The sequence below is a fragment of the Cryptomeria japonica genome, chromosome 9 (genome assembly GCF_030272615.1).
Source record: "Cryptomeria japonica chromosome 9, Sugi_1.0, whole genome shotgun sequence".
Lineage (NCBI taxonomy): Eukaryota > Viridiplantae > Streptophyta > Pinopsida > Cupressales > Cupressaceae > Cryptomeria > Cryptomeria japonica.
The window spans coordinates 184,053,670-184,072,667 of NC_081413.1; the positions used below are offsets into that span (position 1 = coordinate 184,053,670).

Here is an 18,998-nt window from a genome sequence, read left to right on the forward strand (position 1 = left end):
GTGTTAGTTGCAGGTCAGGTCTTTTGTCCCTGCACATCGGGTTTTATTTTCTAATGTGCAGGTGTTTTAGCTGAGCATGTCGAGAAATTTTTCCCGACATGCAATTTTGATTTTGCATGTTTGAGTGCAGGTCGGGGTTTTTTCCCCGACCTGCAGATCATTCTTCGTGTAGGTCGGGGTTTTTTCTCTGACTTGCACGGCGCGCCAATTGACTGAAGTGCATTAAATGCACTTCTAATTACCCTCTAAAATGCATTTTTGGGTTTTTAATCATCATTTTGTGCTTGATGTTCATTCTTTTTGGCTCTGCAATTGCGAGTTTTCTTCTGAGCATAGGCGCGAGGGTTACTAGTGATTTTCCTTTGTTTACTTCATTTCCTTGCATTCCAGGTAAGGGATTTTTGGTTTTCTTCATCTTTTCTTTTGTGTCAGGTAGGGTTTTTGGTTTCTGTGTTTTGTTTTCTTTCGTTTTCTGCTAGGTTTTGAGCTTCAGGTTTTAAAACCCGACACTCTTTTTGTTGTTTGTGCTTTACACAAGGTTGGTTTTTTTTTTTTTAAATCGACCTCGTTTTATCCAAGTGCAGACCTGCCAAGTAGTCTTCCCAAACCGCTTGTTGAGATATATTTATTTCCTAACATGTGCATTATGCTTTACCCTTAAGGGCAGGTCAGGTTTTAAAACCCAACCTGCCTTTGTCTCACATATGGGTGTAGGTTGGGAAATAAATCTCGACCTGCGAGTTAATCTACCCTTGTGTAGGTCAGGATTTATTTCTCGACCTGCAGCCTTCAATGTACCCCTTGGCATGTCGGGTTTTTTAACACAACTTGTCGTATAATGTGTTTGGTTTGCATGTCGGGTTATTTTTCCCAACATGCAGGATGGCCTTATCTCAAGTGCAAGTCAAGTTTTAAAACCTGACCTGTTGATTTTTACAATTTTTGTTCCTAAGGCATTTTTGCCTTCCAGTTCTGATTCTGATCAATGAAGGCATGATTCTGATGAGGCTAACTCTGTGAACATTGGTTTTGGTGTTGAAATGCAGTTCTCTAGCAAATGTCTGAGCCCTCCCCTAGCAAGTCAATGGGAAATAAAATGAAGTACAAGTACGACGAGTACTTGAATATGTTTCCTAAAAGTTCCGTCAAATCAAATGTGGACCAAAATTGGGACACAGAGATTGGACATGTGGACTTGGAGGAATTTCTCAAGAGGATTCAGGAGGCTCCTTCAAGATTATCTTGCCTCATAGCCAGTGAGCTCCATAAGTATGCATCCTTTCCAGTAGTTGCTCATGATCCTGATTTTGTACTAGCCATAGTAGAGCAGTTTGATCCTGTCACTATACATGTTAAAGATGCAGATGGAAATGTGGTTATCTATCTTGACAGTGAGTATTTTAACAGTGTCTTCAAAGGTTCTTATGCAGAAGAAGTGGTGGATATAAATCAGGCGAGGGCACAAAAATGGTATGAAGAAAATGAGGATAAATGTAAGAAAACCATCAATAATATTTTCTTGTTAAGTTCCCAAACATCTACAACTTCTCAGTGGCCAAAATCTTTTCACAGAAGTGATTCCACTGAAGAATATAATGATATGGTCACCTTGTTGTCTCGGGTAAAAGGGCTTCTGAATTCTCACTACTTTCAACCATGGATGTGTTGGTATATGAACATCATTAGAAAAGGGAATGATAGGATTGACTGGGGTGAGCAAATTAGTGATGTGATTTGTGATCAGTTGAAAGAAGTCAGAACCACATATCATGTTTATGCAGCTACCTCTATGAGGCAATTTCCAGGTCTATCTACAAAAGGTGATAGAAGACAAACTCCAGTGTGGGATTACTATACCCAGTTGACCATCTTCAATGGGAGAAGCCATTTTCGCATAATTAATGATGCATTCTTTGTAGTATGAAAATATTTGTTTGACAAGGATTTGCAGAAGAAGAGGCTTTATGATGCTTCTTATAACAAATTTTGTGAGTACATGTGTGTTTTCCTATAGTTTCCAACATTTACATACATCTGGGTGGGTTGCTTTACTGGTAAACCGTTTATGCTACCAAGATATCCATCAGAAAAAATTGTTGTCATGGAGTTATGTAGACAATTAGTGTATGTACATGAAAGACAATCTTCTTCACACAAGACTGGTCTCAAATCCTCTCAATCAATTGGCAGATATTCAGTGATGACTACTCAAAAGGCCAAAAACATGGAGGAGGAAATGCAGTGGGTAACAATGAGAAGATTCAAAGCCCGCAACAACTTTGATTTATGTGGAATGAAAAATAAAATCCGCTAAAACTATGTGCATGTACACAGGCTTGAGGATGTTTGGGCCGATTGCAGAGATGATGAAGATATAAGGAAACTTGATTTCAGTCACCTAACACTTGAGCAAATTGAGAATTTGGATTTGGCCAAAATTCCAGACACTTGGGAGGATACCACTGATGATATTGTGGATCTTATTTATTTTACTAATAATATTGCTAATACTCCTCTCCCTCCCATTCAGGTCGAAAAAAGAAAGTAAATCTATTTCTGCAAGGTTTGCACCTATTATGGCAAACACAAATGCATGGCTTCTAAAGAAAGGTATCAGGATGAAGCAACTTCCCACAAGCTCTGGTGATGATCAAGATGATGAAGGCCCTATAGGGAAAACATCATAAATGAGAACTAAAAGCAGACATGATCCACAGGAGCTACCACCAATTTCATCTCCTAGGTCAAAGGGAAAGAAGCCCACCTACAAATTCATAGTCAAATGGCCGAAGAAAGGAGAGTCCTAGTCTCAAGCTGCACAAAAGGACATTTTTGAGGAACTGACATTACAAGAATAAGAAAAGGGACAAGAAGAGGGTGAGATACTGCAAGAAGAATAAATACAAGATGCAGAAGAATCTTTTCCACCAACAGTTACCACCACTTCTACCATAACACAAGTTCATGTTCCAACACAGGTAACCATTTATTCCATTGAATCTGATTCAGATGAAGAGGATGAGGAATGAGATAATGAGGGCTTAGATATTGAAGAGGATGATGAAGAATTTGTAACTTTGTCTAGCCTTCCAAATTGTGATGAAGTACCCGTGTCTATGATTGAATCTTCAATCTTAGACTTTTTAGAAGCAATGGCTCAGATCTCTCAAGAGCAACAGACGGTGACGCTTCCTTCAGGCATTGTTACTACAAAGGCTCCACCACTTGTTTCTACCATTGTCACTACAATGGCTCCTCTATTGGTTTCCACCACAATAACAACAACTTCTTCTTCTCAAGTTCCTAATGTTATTGATACAACTTCACTTGTGCCAGTATCCTAGGCTATTGTAACTTCAAGTTAGGATACAATACAAGTATCTGCATATGCACAAACTGATACCACAACTCCAATGAAAAAATCAGCTCTTCCTCCATGGTTGGACATTGTGGCGCCCAAAAGAAAGAAGCGGGTAATTTCACTAGATGATTTTGATTTTGGTCAACTGGGTCCTATTAAGAAAAAGCTACCAAGAAGCCCAAGATTGTGTCCAGAGTCTTGGTTGACCCAGTAAGTAAAAGGAAATATGCTGAGGTCATGGTGCCATCCTCAGATAAAGACAAGTACAATATTCAACCTGCAGATTATACTATGCAGACTATAGAACTTGGTGTGGAAACACGTGAGAGTGTCAAGCAAGACTCTCAAACTGCTTTCAATTCTCTCGAGTGTAGGTTTGATCAAGAAAGGGATGAGAAGAATGAATGGAAGCAGAAATGTGAACAACCGACAAGTCTGCTACATAAAATAACGCAGTCATCATAAGAGGTTCAGCCAATAGTCTCTTCAGTCGACACAGAAGCACTGAAAAAGGTGGAGCGACTAGGCACAAGAGGTAGGGCAGTAGAAGAATCAATCGATCGCTTGAAGTCAAAGGGGACACACATCATTGATTCTGCAGTCAAGCTTTTGACATATTTTGAAAATGCTCAAATACAAGTTCAAGATGTACAATCTCTATTATCCCAAGAAATAATAGAACTTGAGAAAGATTTAGGGCTTTGGGATAAAATGAGGGAGTATATAGTATACATTCTTGTTGATAACAACGTAGTATTGACTCGAGGACACTACATTCAAACCTGATTAATATTGGCACACGAGGATGAGCTAATGAAAGTGTTGGTAAAGGATATGAATCAAGACAAGAAAGCGTGTACTGATGCAATCACCAATATTTCATGAGGAATATCATAATTGCCTTGCCAGTTACTTGATACAGAAAATAAGGTTTTACCCAATGAGACCATCAAACAAGAATTCCTCACCATGATCAACCAATTGATAGATGATCAATTTTCTCTAGCATCATTTGATAATTTGATTGAAATCTAAATCAACTTAGATGATCTTGCATTAGTTTTGAAGAAAGAAAAAAGGATTTATGTAGAAGTCGAAGATTCCATATCTCGTATTCATGTCGTTTCCAATGCAACTTCAGGGCCAAACAAATCTGAAAAGCAAGATACGCTAGCAAGGTTCGAGGAATTCCAGAAAATCAATGAGGGGGTAAAATGAAGAATAAAGTGTCCCCATTGACACTATCTTTTCATGTAGTTGCATTCTTAGTTACTACAAATTTTCTTACAGTTGCATTTTTATTTTATGCAGTAGTTTTATTCAAGTGGGACTGTGCAGTTGAATTAGTTAATTGTGCCCACCTTTTCCTCAACTTATTTTCCTATATAAGGAGGACCTCATTTGTAAATATTTATCTTTTATTATGCTAAGCAAGACTCTATCGAATTTTTGCCTCAATAAAGACTTTGAGCTTTTTGATGTAAAGATTGATTCAAGGAAATAAAAATAGCAATCCGCTAGTTTCCAAACTTTGTGTTGGGTTGAAGATTGTGTTTATGATTGAATTGTTCTTATGTCCAGTTCTTATAATCATTTCCTAAATACTTGAATCTTATTCGTGATATTGTGTATGTGAGTAAGAGAGCTTTCTAATTGTGACAAGTAAACTTTGTACTATTTGCATATTTGGGAAATCTTCTTATAGTTATGTGATTACATAGTAAGCTTTGTATTGGTATTAGATGCTCTTAGTTTTTAGGAAAATTAATCACATCTTGGAGACTTTGAGCTACAAGTTGTGATTATAGTTGTAAGTGTGGTGATTATAGTAAGTTGCACTCACGTAAGACTTTGAGCCTACATAATTGTTGAAATTTTTAAAAATCATTGTAAAGAAGTTTTGTTAGTTGTTAGTTTTGTTAATTGTAAGAAATATCATCAAGTGAAGGGAGATACATTAATTCTAAAAAAAGAGAATTACATTCCCTAAGATTACCCCCGAATTTAATTTCAAAGTTGTTGAAATACCCAAATTCTACCAGGGAACCTCCCCTTGATGAGAGGAGAGACTTTGTCTCAACATAGTTGTGTGTGAAATACATATTTTGTCATTGGTACGCTAGTGACAAAATATTCACCCAACAAATTACAGCTAACTTCTTCTCAATCAATGAGAAATTTACATTATAATGGACACATGTCCAACATTGAATTCTAACCAATAGGAATTGAGGTTGGGTAAGATAGAAAATATTTGAAGTGACATGTATCATTTGATCCATCTTTGAATGAATCAGATTCATTGAACTTGGACATGTTGACCTTAATTGGTGGATGAAGGTGAGTTGTCGCCACCCCAACTCACTCCTTGTAACTCATCACAAGTGTTTGTGGTTGAGCAATATCTCTTGATACACAACATTTCAAATTTCTCCTTGATGAATGTGATGATGGTAAGAGATATTCCCAAATTGCATCATCTTATCTAATTTGATCACTTTCCTTCTTCATACTTGGGAATTCACCTTATGATGTGTTTCACCTTTCAACCTTTGAATCCTTCACCTTGATTGCTCTTGACTTTGATCATTGTATTGATATAGGAATATATCCACACACTATTGTATTTGGCACCAATTACCGACGAATGTTTGTTGAAATTTCAACAAACTTTTGTCGGATTACTAATGAAACACCCTTACAAATTTCATTGCAAAACATTTGTCGGAAAAATGACGAACGTAAATTCATCGAAACCTCGACCAAGCATCGTCGGACAATGCCACGGAAAATGGAACCGGTTTTCGTTGGAAAATCGATGAAAACTAATATATTTTAGTCATCAATTTGATAGTATACTAATATATTTAGTGGTTAATTTATTCATTGATTCTTGTTAATTGGTCATTTACTTAGTCATGGTAGTCATTTATTTAGTCATTGTAATCATTAATTGTCATTTAAATACCAATTGATTTATGTCTATTGGTAGTATATTTAGTCATTTGTATCAAAATAGTTAAGAGATGGTGAATATTATTCATAAGTTTGGATGTCATCTAAATATGTAATGTTGGTTAAATTCATTTTAATTCTAAATATTGCAATACTGTTACTAAAATGACCACTATTATTAAATTTAGAGTTCAAAAAAAATAGTTGAATGTGAAGTTACATTTATTTCCATATGAATGTTTATACTATCAAACTCACAAATAAATTATATATATTAATTTTTTTATGACTAAACTATTTTTGTTTTTATATAATATAAATACATAAACTATTTAACATATATATAATTATTTTTATATAAGATTTTATATATATATATATATATATCACTTATATGATTTTATATAAATCAATTAAAATATTTTTAAAAAATTAAAATAAACAAAATTTAATAAAAATATTAAAAAATTAAGAGGTTGTGGCCCCCCTGCATGGGAGCTTGCAGACATGGGTCTGCGGCACCCCATGTAAGGGGAGGTCATAGCCCTTGGGGACTGCGACACCCCCTTACATGGGGTGTCACAGTTCTCAGAGTTGTGGCTCCCCATGTAAGGGGATGTTGCAGCCCCTTGGGGACTGTGACACCCTCTTCAATGGGGGGTTGCAACTCTTAGAGTTGCGGCAACCCTTTGCCATTTATTTAAAAAAAAAACAAATAAAAAACTTTTAAAAAAAAGATAAATATCAAAATAAAAATCTCTTCAAATAATAAAATGGAGATTTTAATTTTCCATGTATCAAATGGTTGCCATTTTTCTCAAATCTGCACCTGCAAACAAAAGAAAAATGACATTAGATCTAGGGTTTTATTGAGAAAACAAGAGGGAAACAAAAAAAATCTCAAAAGAAAATTGGTGCGAACCCAAAACAAATAAAATGAAGATTTTGATCTCCCAAAAAATGCATATGGCCGCCACTCCTTCCCAAACTAGATATCTGCAAACAATATAAGAGAAAAATTAGATCTAGGGTTCTGAGAAAACAAGAGGGAAAGAAAAAAAATCTCAAAATAAAATTGGTGCAAACCCAAAACAAATAAAATGGAGATTTTGATCTCCCACAAATGCATATGGCCGCCACTCCTTCCCAACCTGCAAATCTGCAAACAATATAAGAAAAAAAATAGAGCTTTGATTCCATAGCTTGTTTGATGAAGCACTTTTAAGAAACTTGCAACAATAGCTTCAATGGAGGAAACTAGGGTTAGAAAGCTTGAGAAAATGTTCAAATGAGATAATAGGGTTACTTTCCATCTTAATATATGTTAGAGTTTTCCTTTGAAACCATGAGATCCAACAGTATAGATTAAAATAATCTAATGGATGAAATTCTTTGCACAACCCATTAGGATTGTGGCTGAAAGTTTTTTTTATGGAAATTAAAATAATTAATTATGACTAGCATCATAGTGTGGGACCATGATGTTAGGTACCCATAACTTGGTGTAACTTAAATATATATTATATTAAATATATATATTCACACACACACACACACACACACACACACACACACACACACACACACACACACATATATACACGTATAAAAATCTATATAAATATTTATTTATATTAAAAAATATAAATATATATAAAAATATATATTTATATATTTATTAATATAAGTAAATATACATATATATATATACATATGTACATATATATATAAGATATATATTTATATACACATATATATACACATATATATACATATATATATATATGTGTGTGTGTGTGTGTGTGTGTGTGTGTGTGCATACATGCATACATATAACTATTGTCCAAGCATAAATCTAATGTTTAGTTGTGTATTTTATCTGATGATCAAATTAGTCATTTGTAAATCGTCGAGCTCCCTTTTATTTATTAAAAAAATATTTGTCGATATTTCGACGCGACAAACGTCAAGCATAAATTTTTTAAAAATTAAAAATTTCACATTAAATATCACAGGTATCCGACGATACATCTAATTATGCATCTTTCGTCGGATTTTGCAACCAAATGAGTTAGTGATGGTGTGCTATTCTTGAATCTTGGATTTCCAAAGAAAATTCAATCTAACTGCAAAATTTCCTCCTCTTCATTGCTCTATCTTGAAGTCACGTGGATCTTGATATTTTAGGCCCTCCATTGTTCCTTGTGAAGTTATCCCTTCTAGCTACATCTTTTGAGGTCGTGATGATGTTGATTCTTGACCTCATCGTTGGCATATTTGTTTCGTGCTCAGCTTGGAAATAAACCCTTGTCTAATCCTTTTGTTACTTAGAATCTTCATCATTTTCCCTGAGTGACTTGATTATCATTATTGTCTTGGAGTTGTGATGCCCTCTTGCATCCTCCACCATTCCACGCAGTACTCTTTGCATCAAACCTGAAAAGATAGAGAAAACACATAATCATGATTGAAAAATGATTATAAACACATAAATTTATCCTTATTTCCAGAAAAATGAATGTTAACAAGTTCTAATTTTGTCCTCAATAATATAGAAATGTTCTTTGAAATTCTGGTGAGACATTTTCAGATTTGGAATTGCTCATATGTCTCCTTCTCCTTCTACCAACTTGCATCTTGAGTTTGATTTGCCTTGCAATTTGATTGGCTATGATGAAACTTGTCTTAGGTTGTTGTAAATCACCTCAAAACTTGATAAAAATCACCTTCAATATTTGGTAAATAGACTACTCTAGGTCTTTTCTGTTGTGATCTAATTGTTCTTGTATAATTGTATTCTCAATTTGTGTTGAAAGAGTTTGATTGAAATTTACATGTGTTGATGGAGTAATTCACACTCTCTTATTATTAAGTGTTAATGGCACCCTTGTTTGATGAAATTTGATCAAGTTGTAGTTTGACCTACAATTGAATTGCTCTGTATTGGAAGAAATTTGACGATCTTGAAGGGACTGAATTAGATTGATGATAAAATGAAATGTTCAGCAATATTATATAGGCATTTTCACTTGGGTTTAAGTCACAATCCTTCACTATTAAGCCAACCTAAAACTTACACCATGTTTGTTTTCAAATTCAAGTTACCTCAAGTGAGGTTGACCCTATTTGCATTGATTTCCCACGTTTGATCTTGAATTTCCTTTATTTCATGTTTCACCTTAAGTCCTCACATGTTTCCTTGACTCTAATAGCTTAATTTGTCCCTATTTCTCATTTCACATATCTTGTTTTGGTCTTAACCTTTAGGTTGATCCTTATGAGCCCATGCCTCATTTGCTTTCCCTATCCCTCCATACGCTTAAAATTTGGATCACTTTATCTCTACATTACATTTTAAGTCTTGCTTATCTCTTATGTTGTCTTTTGAATCCATGTGCTTCATGTTTCAGTCCACACATTTCAGTTTAGGTCTACATGTTTTCATTAAGGCCAGGACCTATCCTTACACATTTCATCTTTGAGTCCACCTTCACATGCTTTAAAAGAAGTGTGGATTTCACCTAAGTGTGGCTTTTAGCATCCTATGGGTAGATCTCTCCCTTCAATTTCATGCAATTTTGCATTTCGTGGATTACATCATGTTGTGAACAAATGTGATCACTTCACCATCCTGTCATGGATTATAGCATTTCGTGGAGTTTTGCTTCCCATGGACAAACTTAAGCACCTCATCTCCAAGTTGTGGATTTCACATGATCATGGATTTCATGGAAGCATGGATTTGCAACATCATGGATAAGTTGCACTCTTCACCTTCATGTTGTGGATTTTACTAAGTGAAACATAACAATGTTGCAAGGTTGACTCGATGTTTTCTTTGTCATATCCACTCTAAGTATTAAGTCACTCAAATCATGCATTTCTATCCCTTGAAAGATTGATCACCTCCTCTTGAAGTCATTGATTTGTGAAGGTCAAGTATTGATTGATCATTTCACCTCTAACCTGATTTGAGCATTGAGTCCTTCAAGTCATGGATTCTAGCAAGTTGTGGACAAATTCATTCATTTCACCTCAAGGTCAGGGATTCCACCAAGACGTGAATTCTGGCAAGTTGTGGATTTCAGCCAGTCGTGGATTCCTTGAAGTCGTGGAATCTCTGATTGCATCTTGACTTTTTCTCCGCATCCTATCCTTAAGACGTTCTACTTGCTTTGAGGGTTATTCATCTATCATGGAACTCATGTCTTGACTTGACCTAAAGGTTGCATTGTGAAGCCTTTCTCAATGAAAACCTTGACTTTTATTAAACACCTTAGCACTAGAGATAAGAAAACTCCAAACTAGCCCAAAGGGAGACCTGATTATTGCTATACTCCTAAGACTCATTCCACCTTGGACTAGAAAAAACAAACTTTCTCATAAGAAAAGGCTAAAGACTCGAACTATTATCAAGCTGAGACGACCCAACGAAGACACCTAATCTAAGCAAAAAGTGGGGGTGCCCATTTGCAATGGAGCGATGTGTGAAAACATCACAACAATAGGTGAGGCTAGAACGTAACTATGGGGATTTGGCTTTGTAGAGAGATTTACAATCTTCTAAAGGTGGTTTGATTTCTACAAGAAGGGATGTAGAGATTCTAGCAAAGAATTGTAGATATAACCTAGATTTTTCTAAGTTATTCCTAATGTAGGAAATAAATTCTTTAAAAATTCTCAAATATTTTATATTAAAAAATTATCCTCCCTTATGAAATAAGGAAGGGTGCCTTAAATAGTAAAAAGGAAAGGAAACCAAGAAGAAAAATCTAGCTAAGGATAAAAATGAAAGATAGAAAGAAATCATGAATTAAATAACTAAGAAAAATCAAACAAAATGAAGAGACATGCATGCTTGTAAAATTACAAGTCACTTATGTCAAGGAGTGGGTTACATCTTTTAGTAGGTTAGGTCATCCAACTGCTCTTGTAGATGAAGGAACATGATTGTAGATTTGGAAGGTGAAAAGGAAAAGCAAGCCAAGGGGGAAGCAAACAAAGGTGAAGGACAAATGAAGGAAGGTACTAAGTGATGTAGGAGCATTTGGGCTCACAAGCAATCCTACATCACAAAAAAAAAAAAAAAAAAGAATCTTTTCATGTTCAAGTTTTACATTTTTTGGTGTAGGTTGGAGCCTCAAGAACATATTTTTAGAGTGCTGAAAGATCAATACTTAGCTTCTATTTCAAAAATAAAAAACAAAGAGGGTGATTAATGTGGTTTGAAGAGTATTATATTGCACAAATTCAAAGTTTCAAGGGTTGAAGGGATCCATTAGCATTTTATGGATTTGAAAATAATCATTTTCTCAATTTTGGATGCCTAAGGAAGTGTTCATAAGGCAATTGATCTTTGGTATTCCATTCTTGTTTTATTCTTTCATTTCGGGTGCCTAAAATGAAGGGAAAAGAATATGATTTTTGAGATAATAATTAAAGACTCTTTATTTTCCAAAGGAGCACAACTTGGTTCTTGTATTTATTCCTTTTTCAAATTAATCTACAACAAAAAGACATTGTATATGGTAGAGCGAGCTTTTGAAAGCATTTAATGAGAAATTTCAAGCATATATAGAGGAATTTCAAAGGACAATTGGAGGGAAATGAAAGAGCAGAGTTGGTGTCTCTTTGTGACACCTCATGAGGGTTCTAATCCCTATAAAATGCATCCTTCAATGGTATTAAGAAGTAGCAATCAACATTAGCAAGGTTGGAGAAAGAACTTGTTGATTGCTCCAGAGAATTGCATAAGGAAGAGTGTAGGCAATTAGCTTGCCAAGAGGAGAAAGATAGAAAAAGAGAAAGAAGATTTTTTAGGTGTGTATGTGGTGTTCAAGGAAGCCATGACAGCTATAGGATGAAGAAAAATATCATAATTCAAATAAGGAGTAAAGCCAAGAAGGTGTGAAGGGATGAATATTCAAAGACTTGTAGGCATGAAGTGCCTAGTTCAACATTGTCAAATTGTTGATTTTTTTCTCTTGTTGTAATCCTCAATACATATAATTTCTCCTAACATATTTTGTTATATGAATATACAAATGAGAGTTTCAATAAATAAGTGTTTTTCCATATTATGGATTGGATGACATGTTAAGCTTGCAAGATTGGGTAGTTTGATAAGACTCCCCAATCTTGACTCTATCAAATGGTATCAGAGCTAGAAAATCATTGGCATGGTGAGAAGTATGCATGAGGATTGAGGTATGGAGAATTAAAAAAAAAAATTGTGAAATCTGTTTTTTTGTTACAAGCATGAAAGAGTTTGTTGTTGCAAGCATAAGAAAGAGTCTGTAACTTCTATCCTCTAGCAGAGATAAAGTTAGGTAGAAAGTGTACAACTTCCACTAAGAGAGAGTGGGTGGAAGGGTTTTGTGAGGTACAACTTCTAAAATCTTTGTTGGGTAGAAGGTGATGTGATTTGATAGTTTTTGTTGTAGGGTGGACCTGTAGTTGCAGAGGGAGTCAAAGTCAAAGAAGAAGTGTTCAAAAGAGAGGATGAGATGGGTCATGAAGAGACCCATGAGAATTTTATTTTGAGAACAATATTGAGAAGAAGAGAGCAAAAGAAGGCTCCGTGAAGAATTAAAATAAGGTGAAAGAAGAATCGAAGAAATTGAAGCAAGATTAGATGCCCTTGAAGAAAGCTATAGATTAGAAAGAGAAGAATGAAGAAGACTAGAAAATGGGTGAAGTTGGGTCCCATTGTTCTTTGTATGATAACATGTTTGCAAGTTATGTTTTGTGTGGAGGAAATGAGGAAGAATCCAAAGATGAATAAGTGCAAAAAATGGACTTTGAGAGTACTATATTGATAGAGAAATTGGTGAAGATAAAGAAAATCCCTAGCTTTAGGATATGTCTCAATATCATTAGTTTGGGCCTTGTTAGGGTTTAGACTAGCACTCCTCCTTGGTGTAAAAATGGGATCTCAAGTGGGTCATAGCATAAATAAAAGATATGAAAATAAATCCTAAAATCATGCTTTCAAATTTACAAAATAAAAAATCACACATATATCAAATATAAAAGTAAAACTATGATGTGTTGGCTAAGGGTGGGTAGAGAAAGTAAAAAAGATGTTATTATAAAGCTCAAAAACTTTAATAGAAAAGGATAAAAAAATGAAGCAACAAAATATTAAAGGGTCATATTTGAAAAGATGTGAATATTGAAAAATCGCAGATTGAAAAACCTTAATAGGAATAAGAAACCCTATAAAGGTTCACCAAGATGAAATGTCAAGCATGGTTTCCTTAGGGTTAAACTTAAGCTATTATTATCAAATTCATTGAAATAAACACAAATCAATCTAGGTTAAATGGTGACAGTTCATGACTTATAACTTGGACTAATATACTTTCTATTTTAGGGAAGTAAACAAGGAGAATAGGGTTACTTGGCTCATTGACCAAAGAATGATTACCAATTGATATAGATTTTTGTATATCCTATGTTAGATGAATGCTTTCGATTATGTATTGATCCTCTTATAGTCTGGGGTTGAAAGAAATTACCTACATAAGATCAACAATCATGGACTCCTCATGTTCCTTCAAACATGGCCCTCCTCGATGTGCAATTTGGTTCTATTACTTGTTTGATTGGCCTATGTCTACTCTACTCCTATTGATCTAAAGGCTAGGATTGTCATTATATCACAAGGAGACAAGTTCTCTCATGTCCACCACGCCCAAATATGTGTACATAAATTCAAAGATAGGAGACAAAGACCCAAAGATGGCATATGCATATATGTTATTATTTCTAGTGCACCAAAGCAAAATATTTTGCTACTAATTGCTCCCTTACTACTCTAGAATAATAGATGATGCTTCAATGTGTGAAAATGTAAAATTAATGCAATTAAATACCTTTAGATATTAGAACATTACATCAAATTTTAGAAATTATATGTTTAGTTGACTAAGGAAGAAAAATAAAGAGGATTGGCTAGTTGATCAAATTTGAATTTCAAATTTTGAAAAGTAAAAAGTCAAGTTCTCAACTATAGAAGTTGCCTTTGATAGACAAACAATTAGATCTAGTTAGCTAATAGCTATATATAAGTAGGTGTACATATAAATGTAATGAATGTGGGATACTATATATAAGTAGGTGTACATATAAATGTAATGAATGTGGGATATGGTAAAATGTATCAAAATATAAATGTAAAAGGATAATATACCTGACCTAAGTGTATGGAATATATGTATATCACAAAGTAAAAAACTAAAGGTATGAATCCAAGTTTACATAAGATTGCACCTCTTATCACTATGTACATGTATCAAAAACATTTCCTCAAAATCAACACAAATGACATTAATATGCAAATTTCACCATTACAAAAATATATTCAACAATTTTTTCAATCGTGATATATGTATTAAAGTATAATTTAATAAGACTTCTGCATACTTAAATTTCTAGTAATTCATTTCAAACTGAAACAAGAGAATGAAAGCTCTCACACAAATTTAAGGGATGTGAAGAATCGTGAGAAATCTCTAACCATTCAAAACAAACATAGGCATAAATATATTTACATGCATGATCTAGTTCCGGTGATGAAATTAATCTTAGATGCCAAACCTGACATAGACACACACAAATACAATTGATCCAGATAAAAGCTACTCAATGACAAAGATTGGGGTAAAGAACTGTCAAAAAATGCTCTTCTCATCCCCTTCCAGGTTTGCATTCCAGAGAGATACAGGCTTTCCTAAAAAAAATAATTCAATGTTCTGATATATCCAGATCATCCTAAAATAGGACTTTATCATATATCCAATTGGGATATAGGCTGTGATGCATGCTATAGATTTTTAATATCGAGTCAATAACATGGGCTAGCTGTGCGAAAACTTCAGAAAGATCTTAGAAAATTGGAAATAAAAGCTGACTGTTTCTTAGCTTGTTATGGCACAATTCTCTGTCTAAAGCTTGCTAGTTGCTTCAGTTAAGCATCACCAATAATCTCCACATGAACATTGTCCCTGCTTGAAATGATGGAACCGGTTCGCATCTCTCACAATAATTTCTCTCGCAACAATCTTCGAGATATTCTTGGTTGCAGTGTGGCAGGCAACACAGACTCGAAGGTTTTTGACAACTCTAATAACTGTTCCAGGGGATGTGTTGAGCAATCCAAATGCAATTGCCAATTTCTCACTATGGTGGCAAAGAAATAATTCTTTTTCCTCCTCCTCCACATCATTCAGTACGTGTATTGAACCTGGAGAATATCCTGCTGCCTTAATCTCCTGAGACAATTTCTCTAATGTGGCGTGAATCTCCTGTGTTTGTGGATGTGATCTGTCTCCCATACAAAAAGCATGAACCATTTTGTTGACTTCAATCCAACTACATCCAGGTATCTTTTTAATACCTCTATCTTTCATCAATCTCCTTGCCTTTTGAACATCATCCCACCTGCCCACGTCTGCATAAATGTTTGATAGAAGAACATAAGGTGCAGCATTTCTATGATCCAGATCAAAAAGGAGAGTTGCTGTAAATACCCCTAACGCTATATTATTATGCGATCTACACGCACCAAGCAAACACATCCACACAACCACAGCAGGCTTGATTGGCATTTTGATGATAAAGATTAGAGCTTCCTCAAGACACCCAGCACGACCAAGAAGGTCAACCATGCATGCATAATGGTCTATTGTGGGCCTAATGCAATCAGATTCACTCATACCATTGAAGTAATTACAGCCCTCATTGACTAAACCCGCATGGCTGCATGCAAATAGAATACAAAGTAAGCTTACTTGATCAGGGTATGTCCCAGAGAGCTTCATTAGTTCAAAGAGTTTGAGAGCTTCCTTGTGAAAGCCATGCACTGCATATCCTGCAATCATTACATTCCACAGGACTGCATCTCTTTGAGACGCTTTATCAAACATTTCACGTGCCTTCTGTATGCTTCCACACTTTGCGTACATGTCTACCAGGGCACTTGCAACTATAACATCTGATAAAAATCCGCTTTCAATTATTCTTTGATGAACGTCCTTACCCTGTTCCAAAGCTCCCATTTTGGCACAAGCTGGGAGAAGGCCGGCAAAAGTTGCGGAGTCTGGCTTTACACCTTCCAATTGCATATGCTTAAAAGTCTCCAAAGCCTTTTCAGCAAGCCCATTTTGTGCATATCCTGCGATCATCACATTCCATGAAACCACATCACGTTGAGGCATCTCCTTGAAAAGCCTCGAAGCCTCATCAAGGACACCATTTTGCACATATCCTGCAATCATTGCATTCCATGAAACCACATTTCTTTGCGGCATCTCTTTGAAAAACCTTATAGCCTCATCAATAACGCCATTTTGTGCATAGACTGCAATCATTGTATTCCATGAAACCACATCTCGCTGAGGCATTTCTTTGAAAAGCCTCAAAGCCTCATCGAGAACCCCATTTTGTGCATATCCTGCAATCATTGCATTCCATGAAACCTCATCACGCTGAGACATTTTGTCAAACAGTTCACGTGCCTTCTGTATATTTCCACACTTTGCATACATGTCTACCAACATACTTTGAACTTCTACGTCTGATGAGCATCCGCTGTCCATTATGGTTTGATGGATGTCCATACCATGTTGTAAAGCTCGCATTTTTGTACAGGCTGGAAGAATGCTGGCAAAGGTTGTGAAGTTTGGCATTATGCCCGCCACTTGCATTTGCTTGAAAGTCTCCACGGCTTTCTCAATAAACCCATTTTGTGCATAGCCTGCAATCATAGCATTCCACGAGGCCACATTTCGTTGGGGTATTTCCTCAAAATACGCTAAAGCCTCATCAAGAATGCCATTTTGTGCATATCCGGCAATCATGGCATTCCATGAGACCACATTTCGATGAGGCATTTCTTTAAAAAGCCTTAAAGCTTCATCAATAACACCATTTTGTGCATACCCTGCAATCAATGCAGTCCATGAAATCACATTTCTTTGAGGCATTTCTTGGAAAAGCCTTAAAGCCTCATCCAGGACACCATTTTGTGCATACCCTGCAATCATCGCATTCCAAGAGGCCACATCTCGTTCAGACATACTGTCAAACAGTTCACGCGCCTTGTGTATGCTTCTACATTTCGCATACATATCTACCAGTGCACTCACAACTACAACATTTAATAAAAATCCCCTACCAATTATACTCTGATGTATTTCCATACCCTGCTCCAAAGCTCCTATTTTGGCACAGGCTGGGAGAATGCTGGCAAAGGTAAATTCATCGGGTTGAACATCTGTTCGTTGCATTTGCTGAAGTAGTTTCAACGCCTTGTGAGGAAACCCATGTCTTCGGTAAGCTGCAATCATCACATTCCATGAAAAGCCATCTCGTTCTGTCATTTCGTCAAACACTTTATGTGCATCAACCAGACTCCCGCATTTGACATACACGTTAATTAGCTTATTTTGAAAAAATGGTGTAGCGAAATGACAACCAAACACTGTTTTCGTCCTCAACTGTGGTTTTAAACCCATTTTATTTATTTCTGTGAATCAAACGTCTCGTGCACCGCTTGCCAGTGATAATATGGCTTTGACGCAGCCAATGCCTTCCATGAAGGATTTGAATTTCAATGTTGAAATTCAACAGTTCTGTAATTTCCATTTTCTCATTTTCTAAGGTGATTTTGAAGCAAAAGATGCATTTCGAAGCCATTATGTGCCAACACCAGTCACCCCACTGCAAGTCGCCAAGCACCTCGATTACCTGCTAAACATATTTTCTTATGAATACAATAGGATTACATCTGGATATTCACCTTAACTTTGTGACTGATAACCCAAACACATAGTGACCGCTCTTTATTTTTGTGTCCATACCGATTTCTTTTATTTCTTTAAAAAAAAATTTATACAAACACCATTTTGATAATGGATTATGGAATATGAATTGAAATATTGATAGAAAAATATTGACATATTTTAATTCATAAATAACAAGCTAAAAGAAGACTTGTTTGCATAAGCAATTATATATATCTTAAATATGAATGTATAAAGGACATGTAAACTCTTATCTCAGTATAGGAGAAGAGCATCAATTATTGCCCATGTTACAATTACCATTCACTCCTTGCTCACCCAACCTCCCAATTATTAACTTCAAAGAAACCAAAAAAATGTTGACTAAAAGCCCATTAAGAAATTCCACATGTATCATAGCGGTCCATTTTACCCCTAGTTAGAATTTTTAGACTTTAATTGGAGGAGTTGTGCAACTTTACTAGTACCCATAGCGCACGACTAATGGGGCATTTGTGCATAAGTACTGCACATTTTTGAGGTGGTTGTACTGCACAATTATTGGGGTATCTTTAAGTAGGTATCAGAGGACACTTTGAAGTGACCACTTTTTGACCCTTATGCGTATAATGGATCCCACAACGTGCATCATTACTACCCAAAAGATGGAACAATAACTATGAGTAGTTATTGTCGCATACAAAGACAAAAATAAATCATCGAAATCCAATGTAGCGTTTAGGATCTGTGGGTGCACAAAGTTAGCTATAACAATGGTTGGTATGCTTCTCCTACATAGATTAGAATATTAAAAAATATACACATAAGACTACATACAACCAAATATATAAAACAAAAGAATGTGTACACACACATACATATATGCATGTGTACAC

At 35.4% G+C, this 18,998-nt stretch overlaps 1 protein-coding gene across 1 annotated transcript; it reads right to left on the minus strand.

Moving 5' to 3' along the window:
• Positions 1–14,817: 14,817 nt before the first annotated feature.
• LOC131038174 (pentatricopeptide repeat-containing protein At1g09410, mitochondrial) lies at positions 14,818–18,189 on the minus strand. The gene has a single exon (XM_057970523.2). It carries the CDS (start codon positions 17,833–17,835, stop codon positions 15,295–15,297), a length of 2,541 nt encoding a protein of 846 aa, XP_057826506.2. The 5' UTR covers positions 17,836–18,189; the 3' UTR covers positions 14,818–15,294.
• Positions 18,190–18,998: the final 809 nt, after the last annotated feature.

Excerpts from the sequence above, each read along its gene's own strand:
- LOC131038174 (XM_057970523.2), bottom strand. The coding sequence starts at position 17,835 with ATGGGTTTAAAACCACAGTTGAGGACGAAAACAGTGTTTGGTTGTCAT.